Source organism: Acipenser ruthenus, chromosome 26 (genome assembly GCF_902713425.1).
Source record: "Acipenser ruthenus chromosome 26, fAciRut3.2 maternal haplotype, whole genome shotgun sequence".
NCBI classification, from domain to species: Eukaryota; Metazoa; Chordata; class Actinopteri; order Acipenseriformes; family Acipenseridae; genus Acipenser; species Acipenser ruthenus.
This window is the reverse complement of record NC_081214.1, coordinates 7,336,485-7,346,507: the sequence shown is the minus strand read 5'-3', so window position 1 is coordinate 7,346,507 and position 10,023 is coordinate 7,336,485. Positions and strand designations below refer to the sequence as shown.

At 43.1% G+C, this 10,023-nt stretch overlaps 1 protein-coding gene across 2 annotated transcripts; it reads left to right on the top strand.

Moving 5' to 3' along the window:
* The first annotated feature begins 423 nt into the window (after positions 1-423).
* Positions 424-9,936, top strand: LOC117430288 (BTB/POZ domain-containing protein KCTD7). 2 transcript variants are annotated; one of them, XR_004548547.3, is made up of 5 exons: positions 424-1,137; positions 6,775-6,944; positions 7,524-7,702; positions 7,929-9,129; positions 9,167-9,936. XR_004548547.3 is itself a non-coding variant. In XM_034050173.3 (4 exons), the coding sequence occupies exons 1-4, from the start codon at positions 982-984 to the stop codon at positions 8,303-8,305; spliced, it is 882 nt and encodes a 293-aa protein (XP_033906064.1). In that variant the 5' UTR covers positions 424-981; the 3' UTR covers positions 8,306-9,935. The 2 variants fall into 2 exon arrangements, 1 of the variants encoding a protein (XP_033906064.1); XM_034050173.3 differs by having other exon boundaries at positions 7,929-9,935.
* The last annotated feature ends 87 nt before the right edge of the window (positions 9,937-10,023 follow it).

Genomic DNA, 10,023 nt, shown 5'->3' with positions numbered 1-10,023 from the left:
CGCGCAGCTTGGCGATCTCCAGGATGCGCTCCAAGTTCTCTGAGGGAGGGGGAGCAAGGGAGAGAATGAGAACAGCACAAGAACAAACCGCTAGAGCAAAGATAACTCAAGAAACATGAATTAGTTATCTTAGGGTTATCCATCATATATGTAGTGATGTGGACTACTGTCTGCTGGGGGCTGTTGAGAGCCCTTTCACAGCCTAGGCACTGAGACACCTTTACACGATGGATAGCCTACAAATGGGTCAATGAAGAAACTGGATAAATATGGAAACACTTCTTCAGTCCATATATATATCTATCTTGCCTGATATGACCAAAACTGACATGCAACAGGGAGATGCAGCTTGTATATAACCCAGAACAGAAGTCGGGTTTCATTTGCATAGAATCAATCCCCAGTTGGTTTAAACATTAAAGTGTTTGCTAAATGTTGCAGGTGTTTCCAATTAAATTGTCTTACTATAGGACTAAAAGCATGACCTTAAAAAAAACAAGATTGCATCTATGTGGACACCACAAATATCTTCACTGCAAATACAGGTTGAGTTTTTTTATGCACTCTGTAAATGAATAGTCAACCAGATGCACAGACCTGCAGGCAGTGGGCAGTATACATACAGCACGCACATGCATCACAGGACAGAGCAGGATCAGAGATAATTATATTTGAAAACAGCATCATAATACTGTATTAAGAAGTGACCGTTTGAAAAGATGCCAAGTCCCACCCATATGTTAGTGTCAGTATTTTGTGTATCCCGCAGGAGCTAACGGGGAACCCATTTGCCAACACAATCGGATTCTGTATTCTCATAATCAGCCATCGCTATTTATATTGCGTGCAGGGCGGAGGAGGCGAGCCTCGCGATGCAGCTCGGTCGCTTTTTTACACTCGGCGCTGTCCTGTCCCTTCTACAGGAGAATATTATTTGGAAAGGATAGGAGGCTTCAAAACGCTCAGCGACTGCTCTGAGTTATGGTGGTATTTTCGGGCAACAAAGAGACTGCAACCCCAAACGATGCAATGTCGAGCTCGGATTCAGCAGAAGATGATTTCAGAAAACCAGCTCTTCCCATCTCTAATCTCAATCTGGGGAAGGCGATTCATACTTTAAACGCCCTGCAGCAAGAGGTAAAGATGGCAGGGCACCATCTGTTATAATGTACCGCTGTGTATGCTCGTTTGCGCTGTATTTTGGATTGTAATGTGTTTTTTTTCTCTTGTTCGTTGGCTCCCCTGGGCGTTTGCAATACGCTGTCAGTATCTCTGCGCTTTGTTGTTATGATTCAGTTTTCCCACGTCTCCTGCTTTAGCTTTACCGATTTGTCTCCATGGGCAACCAGCAGGTTATCCAGGCTCGCTCTGTCTTCCTCCCTTTCCTTTAATCTGATTGGCTGTTATTGCAATGAGGCGTACAGTCCCCGGTCCTAATTGGCTGTCATTACATCGTGTAACAATTTTTTTTTTTTTGGTTCCTGGGTAGTAAGTGTTATTTCCTAACTGCTTATGCCTCAAAAGTATAGAAAATGGCTATTATTCCCCACAAACTTTGCTTTTGTGACCAGGACAGTGATATTTTGAAATTTACCTATTTTCCAGAACATTCCAGATAGATTCAGTGCTGAGTAAACTTGGAGTAACGAGTAACTTAAGAACATAAGAACATAAGAAAGTTTACAAACGAGAGGAGGCCATTCAGCCCATCTTGCTCGTTTGGTTGTTAGTAGCTTATTGATCCCAGAATCTCATCAAGCAGCGTCTTGAAGGATCCCAGGGTGTCAGCTTCAACAACATTACTGGGGAGTTGGTTCCAGACCCTCACAATTCTCTGTGTAAAAAAGTGCCTCCTATTTTCTGTTTTGAATGCCCCTTTATCTAATCTCCATTTATGACCCCTGGTCCTTTTTTCTTTTTTCAAGTCAAAGAAGTCCCCCGGGTTGACATTGTCTATACCTTTTAGGATTTTGAATGTTTGAATCAGATCGCCGCGTAGTCTTCTTTGTTCAAGACTGAATAGATTCAATTCTTTTAGCCTGTCTGCATACGACATGCCTTTTAAACCCGGGATAATTCTGGTTGCTCTTCTTTGCACTCTTTCTACAGCAGCAATATCCTTTTTGTAACGAGGTGACCAGAACTGAACACAATATTCTAGGTGAGGTCTTACTAATGCATTGTAGAGTTTTAACATTACTTCCCTTGATTTAAATTCAACACCTCACAATATATCCGAGCATCTTGTTAGCCTTTTTTATAGCTTCCCCACATTGTCTAGATGAAGACATTTCTGAGTCAACATAAACTCCTAGGTCTTTTTCATAGTTCCCTTCTTCAATTTCACTATCTCCCATATGATATTTATAATGCACATTTTTATTGCCCGCATGCAATACTTTACACTTTTCTCTATTAAATTTCATTTGCCATGTGTCTGCCCAATTTTGAATGCTGTCTAGATCATTTTGAATGACCTTTGCTGCTTCAACAGTGTTTGCCACTCCTCCTATTTTTGTGTCGTCTGCAAATTTAACGAGTTTGCTTACTATACCAGAGTCTAAATCATTAATGTAGATTAGGAATAGCAGAGGACCTAATACTGATCCCTGTGGTACACCACTGGTTACCTCGCTCCATTTTGAGGTTTCTCCTCTAATCAGTACTTTCTGTTTTCTACATGATAACCACTCCCTAATCCATGTGCATGCATTTCCTTGAATCCCTACTGCGTTCAGTTTGAGAATTAATCTTTTATGCGGGACTTTGTCAAAAGCTTTCTGGAAATCTAAATAGACCATGTCGTATGTTTTGCAGTTATCCATTTTCAATGTTGCATCCTCAAAAAAGTCAAGTAGGTTAGTTAGACTTGATCTCCCTTTCCTAAAACCATGCTGGCTGTCTCCCAGGATATTGTTACCAATAGGTAATTTTCCATTTTGAATCTTATTATAGTTTCTATAAGTTTACATATAATAGAAGTCAAGCTTACTGGTCTGTAGTTACCTGGTTCGGTTTTGTCTCCCTTTTTGTGGATTGGTATTACGTTTGTTATTTTCCAGTCTGTCGGTACAACCCCTGTGTCAAGAGACTGTTGCATGATCTTGGTTAGCGGTTTGTAAATAACTTCTTTCATTTCTTTGAGTACTATTGGGAGGATCTCATCTGGCCCAGGGGATTTGTTTATTTTAAGATTTTCTAGTCCCTTTAACACTTCTGCCTCTGTTATGCTAAAGTTATTTAAAACTGGATAGGAACAGGTCGACATGTGGGGCATGTTGTCCGTGTCCTCCTTTGTAAAAACCTGTGAAAAGTAATCATTTAATATATTTGCTATTTTTTTTTTCTTCATCTATGATTTTGCCATTTGTGTCTCTTAGACATTTAACCTCCTCTTTGAATGTTCTCTTGCTGTTGTAATATTGGAAAAACATTTTGGAATTGGTTTTAGCCCCCTTTGGAATTGGTTTTAGCCCCTAGAACTTGCCAGTCCGACGTTTGGAAGGGTCCACCATGCAGATGTAGCAGTAGCCCCTTAACTTCTAGAACTTTCTAGAACTTTCCAGTAATATAAATAGTAGTATAAATACAGGGGCCTTAAGCCCACCAGTTCAGTTTAGTTTTAGCTGCCTAAGTGGATACATATCTGCATTTTTCTGAGATGGCATCAAGAGGCTGCAAGCATCCGGCAGACGCATTTTGCTATGTCTGCGGCCAATTTATCAAGACAAGAGCGAAAAAGTACTCAGTGGAAGCATCTGCTAAGATGTGTGAGGCCTACAAGGCATATTTCGGCATACCTGTCGGGGATCAAGACAAACCCTGGGCACCTCATTTAACCTGCGAGCACTGCAAAAAAACTCTGGAAGGTAAGATGGACAATTGTTGCTCGGAATTTTATGTTATAAAATTTGTTAATTTTTAAAATTGTAAAAGTTTTCAATTTTAAAATGTTTTACAATTTTCAATGTTATTGAAAAAATATATCATATTTGAAAAATGTTGCGAGAATCTCTTACACATTAGTCATGGGTGAAATAAATGTATTTTTGTAGGATGGTACAGAGGGGAAAAGAGAGCCATGAAGTTCGCTATCCCAAGAATTTTGCGGGAACCCACTGACCACTCAAGCAACTGCTACATCTGCATGGTGGACCCTTCCAAACGTTGGACTGGCAAGAATGCACCTGCTATCACGTATCCGGACCTTCCTTCATCCATCGCCCCGGTGCCACACTGCCATGAGCTCCCCGTACCCACTCCTCCGGAGAGAGAGCAGCCGTCTTTAGAAGAGAGCTGCAAGTCAGAGAGCGAGGAAGACGTTGTAGATCCAGATGACAATTTCAGAGGTGGAGCTGAGGAGAGAAACCCATACTACCCCAACCAAAAAGACCTCAACGACTTGATTAGAGATCTTGGTCTCACCAAGTCCAATGCCGAGCTTTTGACGTCTAGGCTCAAGCAGTGGAACTTGTTGGATGAAAGTGTGCAAGTCGCAGATCAGAGGAAGCGTCACCAACCTTTTTCCAGCTTCTTCACCCGTCAAGATGGGCTCTGCTTCTGCCCCAATGTGACCAGTCTGTTCAAGGCAATCGGAATCGCCTGTAACCAGAATGAGTGGCGCCTCTTCATTGACAGCTCATCCAGGAGCCTCAAAGCCGTGCTGCTCCATAATGGTAACAAGTACCCGTCTCTTCCCCTGGCTCACTCGGTGCACCTCAAAGAGGATTACAACGGCATCAAGACCTTGCTGGACGCCTTGAAGTATGATGAGTGCGGCTGGGAGGTCATAGGAGACTTCAAAATGGTGGCATTCCTGATGGGTCTCCAAGGCGGTTTTACCAAGTTTCCCTGCTATCTTTGCCTTTGGGACAGCAGGGACACCAAGGCGCACTACCACAGGCGGGACTGGCCACAGCGGACCGAGTTCTCTGTGGGGAGGAACAACGTCAAGTGGGAGCCACTGGTGGACCCCCGGAAGGTGCTGATGCCACCACTGCACATCAAATTGGGCCTTATGAAACAATTTGTCAGAGCTCTAGATAAGGAGTCGGCAGCCTTCAAGTACCTTCAAGACTTCTTCCCTAAGCTGTCTGAGGCAAAGGTCAAAGCCAGTGTCTTTGTCGGACCACAGATAAAGAAGATCCTGGAGTGCAATGAATTCCCCAAGAAGCTCACTAGTAAGGAGAAAGCGGCTTGGAACAGCTTTGTCGCAGTGGTTCGGGGCTTCCTGGGCAATCAAAAGGCCGAAAACTATGTGGAGCTGGTTGAGACTCTGGTGAAGAACTACGGCACAATGGGCTGTAGGATGTCCTCAAAGTCCATATCCTTGATGCTCATCTTGATAAATTCAAGGAGAACATGGAAGCGTACTCGGAGGAGCAAGGCAAGCGCTTCCACCAGGATATACTGGACTTTGAACGCCGCTACCAAGGGCAGTATAATGAGAACATGATGGGAGACTACATTTGGGGGCTAATTTGTGAAAGTGATTTACAGTATAATCGTAAATCTCGAAAAACTACCCACTTCTAAATCTTTTGTAGTCATTTTTGTATTACTTTAGTATAAATACATGTTAATTTGGATTTATATGTTTTTTTCTGACTTTATGTGAACGAAAAGACACAAATTCGCCCGTTTTTCTCATTGGAAATAGGTCAATTTCAAAATATCACTGTCCTGGTCACAAAAGCAAAGTTTGTGGCGAATAATAGCCATTTTCTATACTTTTGAGGCATAAGCAATTAGGAAATAACACTTACTACCCAGGAACAAAAATTGTGTTACATAGTGTTATACATGGCAGAGAAACAGCTGGCTTTGTGTGGGATTGACCTCCTTAAACTAGTCCAGGCTCGACCCCGCTAGCAGGTCGCTGTGCCGGGCGGCAGTGTGGCTCTACCAGGGCAGCCGGCGACGTTGTTTAGTGGGCACGAATAGTGGTGGAAAGATATTATTATGAGTTAAAATATAGGGGTATCGACAAACATTTAACAAAGAGAAGGATACTTTTTATTGGACTAACTAAACAATAATTAATCACAAGCCTGTCAAAAATGATTTATCTGACCTAACTTATTAAAATTACATAAAAGAAAAAAAAAAAAAAAAGAAAACAACATTGGTTAATTTAAAATTATATAATAGGCAACCTGAATTCACAACCCATCCATGTCTGGTGTAGATACAGTTATGTTGATAATGACAAGTTTCTGACAGGCTTGTATGTGTGGAAGGCCATCCGGGTCAAAAACGTGTTATTTATGCATTATGCAGTTATGCATACCTAATACATGTATTGATTTGGACCACTCAGAATACATAAAATACTACATGTTTTAAATAAATGTGAATTAACTATGCATGTTCTACTTAGTGGCTGGTCATTTACAGTAGTACCTACCTGGTCATTTTACAGACATGCGGCCCAATTACAGGAGTATCCAATCATTGTCGGGATAATATATTTTTAATTTCAGACATGAAATAATCCTTTTAAAAAATCAGGTTCCATGTCTATCCATCTTTCACTAGACTTTACCCAATGCCAAGTCCATACCGCCATGAATTGGGCAGGAATGGCAGCTGTAAGGTGACTTTTAATTGGATAATTTATTACACATACTATTTTAAATTCATTGGTTCTCATTTCATTTTCAGCGATCTGATTGGCCAAATTAGTACGTGTAATAATTAAAATTACAACACGTACCAAAGTCAGATTAGAATGTGTTTTTTTTGACCAGGGTGGTCTTCCATATGTTTCCGCAGTTCCCTGAAGTGATCCCCCTGAACGTGGGAGGGACGTTCTTCACCACGCGGCTGTCCACGCTGCGCCGGTACGAGGACACCATGCTGGCTGCCATGTTCAGCGGGCGGCACCGCATCCCGTGTGACGCAGAGGGGAGGTTCTTCATTGACCGCGATGGTGCCTACTTCGGGTGAGCGCCCGTGTTTCAAACTGGAGATACACCACCGCGTTGCCTGTGCGCTTCTGTCATATCATCGCACGCAAGGAATAGAAAGCGGCTTTTTTGGCGGTCGTACTGTATCATACTAACAGCTCATTTACCTCTGACTCAGTTTTCATTGGACTGTTCATTTCCCTTTCTAATTCTGTACACTTCTCCGCATGCTCTTCATATACGTCATGATCACCCTCTTACTCTGATTTTGAATTTACAGCTGTGGCAGGGGATGTATGGTTCTGTTACTGACCAACATTGATTTGGATAATCTAATAAGCAACAGGTCTTAATATTTAATGATATCTTTATGTGCCTGCAGCATCTCAAAATCAGATAATGTACAATAAACGGAATGTATAGTTCACATCTATACTTTGTGTTAGTGTGACACAGCGCAGTGTTGAGGTGCTGGTATTTTGGGGGTTGTGTTAGTGTGACACAGTGCAGTGTTGAGGTGCTGGTATTTTGGGGGTTGTGTTAGTGTGACACAGTGCAGTGTTGAGGTGCTGGTACGCTGTAGGTTGTGAACTTACTGGTTTGCATGTCGGACAGGGACATCCTGAATTTCCTGCGTGCCGGGGAGCTGCCTGCGCGGGAGCGGGTCCGAGCGGTGCATCGGGAGGCGCAGTATTACTCCATCGGGCCGCTGCTGGCGAGCCTGGAGGAGGTCCAGCCCCTCACCGGGGAGAAGGTGCGGCAGGCCTTCCTCGACCTCATGCCCTATTACAAAGGTAGGGACCGGTCTGGACTGAAGAAGTGTTTCCATATTTATCCAGTTTCTTCATTGACCCATTTGTAGGCTATCCATCGTGTAAGGGTGCAGACAGTAGTCTACATCACTACATATATAATGATTTATAACCCTAAGATAACTAATTCATGTTTCTTGAGTTATCTTTGCTCTAGCGGTTTGTTCTTGTGCTGTTCTCATTCTCTCCCTTGCTCCCCCTCCCTCAGAGAACTTGGAGCGCATCCTGGAGATCGCCAAGCTGCGCGCCATTCAGAGGAAGGCCCGCTTCGCCAAGCTGAAGATCTGCGTGTACAAGGAGGAGATGCCGGTGACGCCCTACGAGCGTCCGCTCTTCAACTCCCTGCGCTTCGAGCGCAGCGAGAGCGAGGCCAAGCTGTTCGAGCACCACTGCGAGGTGGACGTGTCCTTCGGACCCTGGGAGGCCGTGGCAGACGTGTACGACCTGCTGCACTGCATTGTCAGCGACCTGGCCACCCGGGGCATCAATGCTGACCACCAGTGCATCGGGGTGTGTGACAAGCACCTCATCAACCACTACTACTGCAAGAGACCCATCTACGAGTTCAAGATCACCTGGTGGTGACCCTCCTCCCAGGCTCCGCCCATGCTCACGCCTCGGCGGGTTTCATTGGTTGAGATGGCCTCTGCAAGGCAGGGCAGGATGAGGTGTAGTGGAATGTTCGCGAGTCGGTCGTTCTGATTGGCGAAGGAGAGATTCCATGATTGTTTTAGAACGATTTGTCATTTGCTGAGGATACTGTGATGCACTTGTGTAGTGGGTTTGTTGTCTGGTGTCAGAAAGCTGCCTCTGCCAAATTGTATCTCCCGTCAGTGTTTGTCCGCTGCTAATTTGTGTCTCCTTGCAAATTAGTGTTAAAATATCAGCTAGGCTTTGCCTCAGTTCTTCAATCGCTTCTTTAGTAATTCTTAACAAAATCAGATCACTGAAATGGGGCAAGGGCATACAAATGATTATGGTTTGCTTAAAACAATATTTTTGGCAGTGTAAATTTAGCATTACACCCAGTATAGATGGCAATTACATATGAGAGCCATAAGTGAAGCTGCCACATACAGGTACAACTATAAAGAAATTCAAGTAGACAAACATTTCAGCATGAGCCAAAATGAGTCGTCTATTTCAGCTGGTAGAGGAAGAAAATGACCACTGCACCACCCATGTGTCTTTCTGGCTGATAAGCCAAGCATTCCCACAAATCACATGACCAAAGTCTATAGCTGTTCCCATGCAGAACAGCTTAACGATGTTGACTTATAAGCCACTGTACAAGCAAAGCAAAGATATCCCGGCATAATATTGTGGCACAATCGTCTTAAATTTAAAAACGTGGACTCACTGGCCAGGAGAAGGATTCTGGAACCAGCTTTGAGACGCTCTGTCTACAAGTCTACGCACCGCAATGGACCTCCCAGACACTGGGAGGTCCATTGCGGATAATGTTTACATTATTTATTTATTAATTTTTTTAATCATTCATCCGTTTTTTTTGGATGAACTCTCATGCTCAGAGAGTCGACGATAAAACCGAAATGGAGACAAACTGGAGAGAAGAGAACCTGTGTGAAATGGACGAGGGGATGAAACATTAATGAAACAAGAATGAATTGCAGATGCAAACTTGTTTTGCATTTGATAGTTTGCCCAGACTTCTTTTTTTAAGTCAGGAAACAGTTTTGTTTACATCAAAACTATAATAATGTGAAAATGCTTGTGAGAATGTTGTTGATAAAGTAAGAAGTATTTTTAGGGTTTTGTCTAGAGGCAAATACTGCAGAGAATGGAATTCCTTGGAAATCCCGGAATTCGCAGTCTTCCACAGATTCACCATGTTCTGCAGCTACATCGTCATCATCATTATCATAAACAGACTGCTAAAGTGATCTGAAATATATAACTGAGTGGTTCGGTTCTAGTTTGGTTACATGAACAGATGTTTTGTCTCCTTCAAATAGTCTGAGTTTATTAAAGACTGGAGTTAAGGCTTTGAAAATGTGTCCCAATAAGAAGTCTCATGTCATGTGATGTTTTTGTTTGACAGTTTCTAAGGATTTTGCTGACAAAGATTCTTGCTATATTAAATCTGCAGCTATCTACTGAAAAGGGCAGCATTTGTTTGCATTTTTCCCACTCCACTGCCCTCAATATACCCCCCAGCATCATTCAAACCCTACAGCACTGTGCCCCTTTGATGTAGAAATGACCACATAAAACAAATACAGTAATCCGTCGCGTATCCGCCCGTCACATATCCCCCCTGACCGTTTGTCCACCATGATCAA

Bases quoted from the DNA above. Each gene is read 5' to 3' on its own strand.
- LOC117430288 (XM_034050173.3), top strand. From the start codon at position 982: ATGGTGGTATTTTCGGGCAACAAAGAGACTGCAACCCCAAACGATGCA. The intron at 1,138-6,774 runs GTAAAGATGGCA...ATGTTTCCGCAG, and splicing joins TAAACGCCCTGCAGCAAGAG to TTCCCTGAAGTGATCCCCCT. The intron at 6,945-7,523 runs GTGAGCGCCCGT...CATGTCGGACAG, and splicing joins CGCGATGGTGCCTACTTCGG to GGACATCCTGAATTTCCTGC.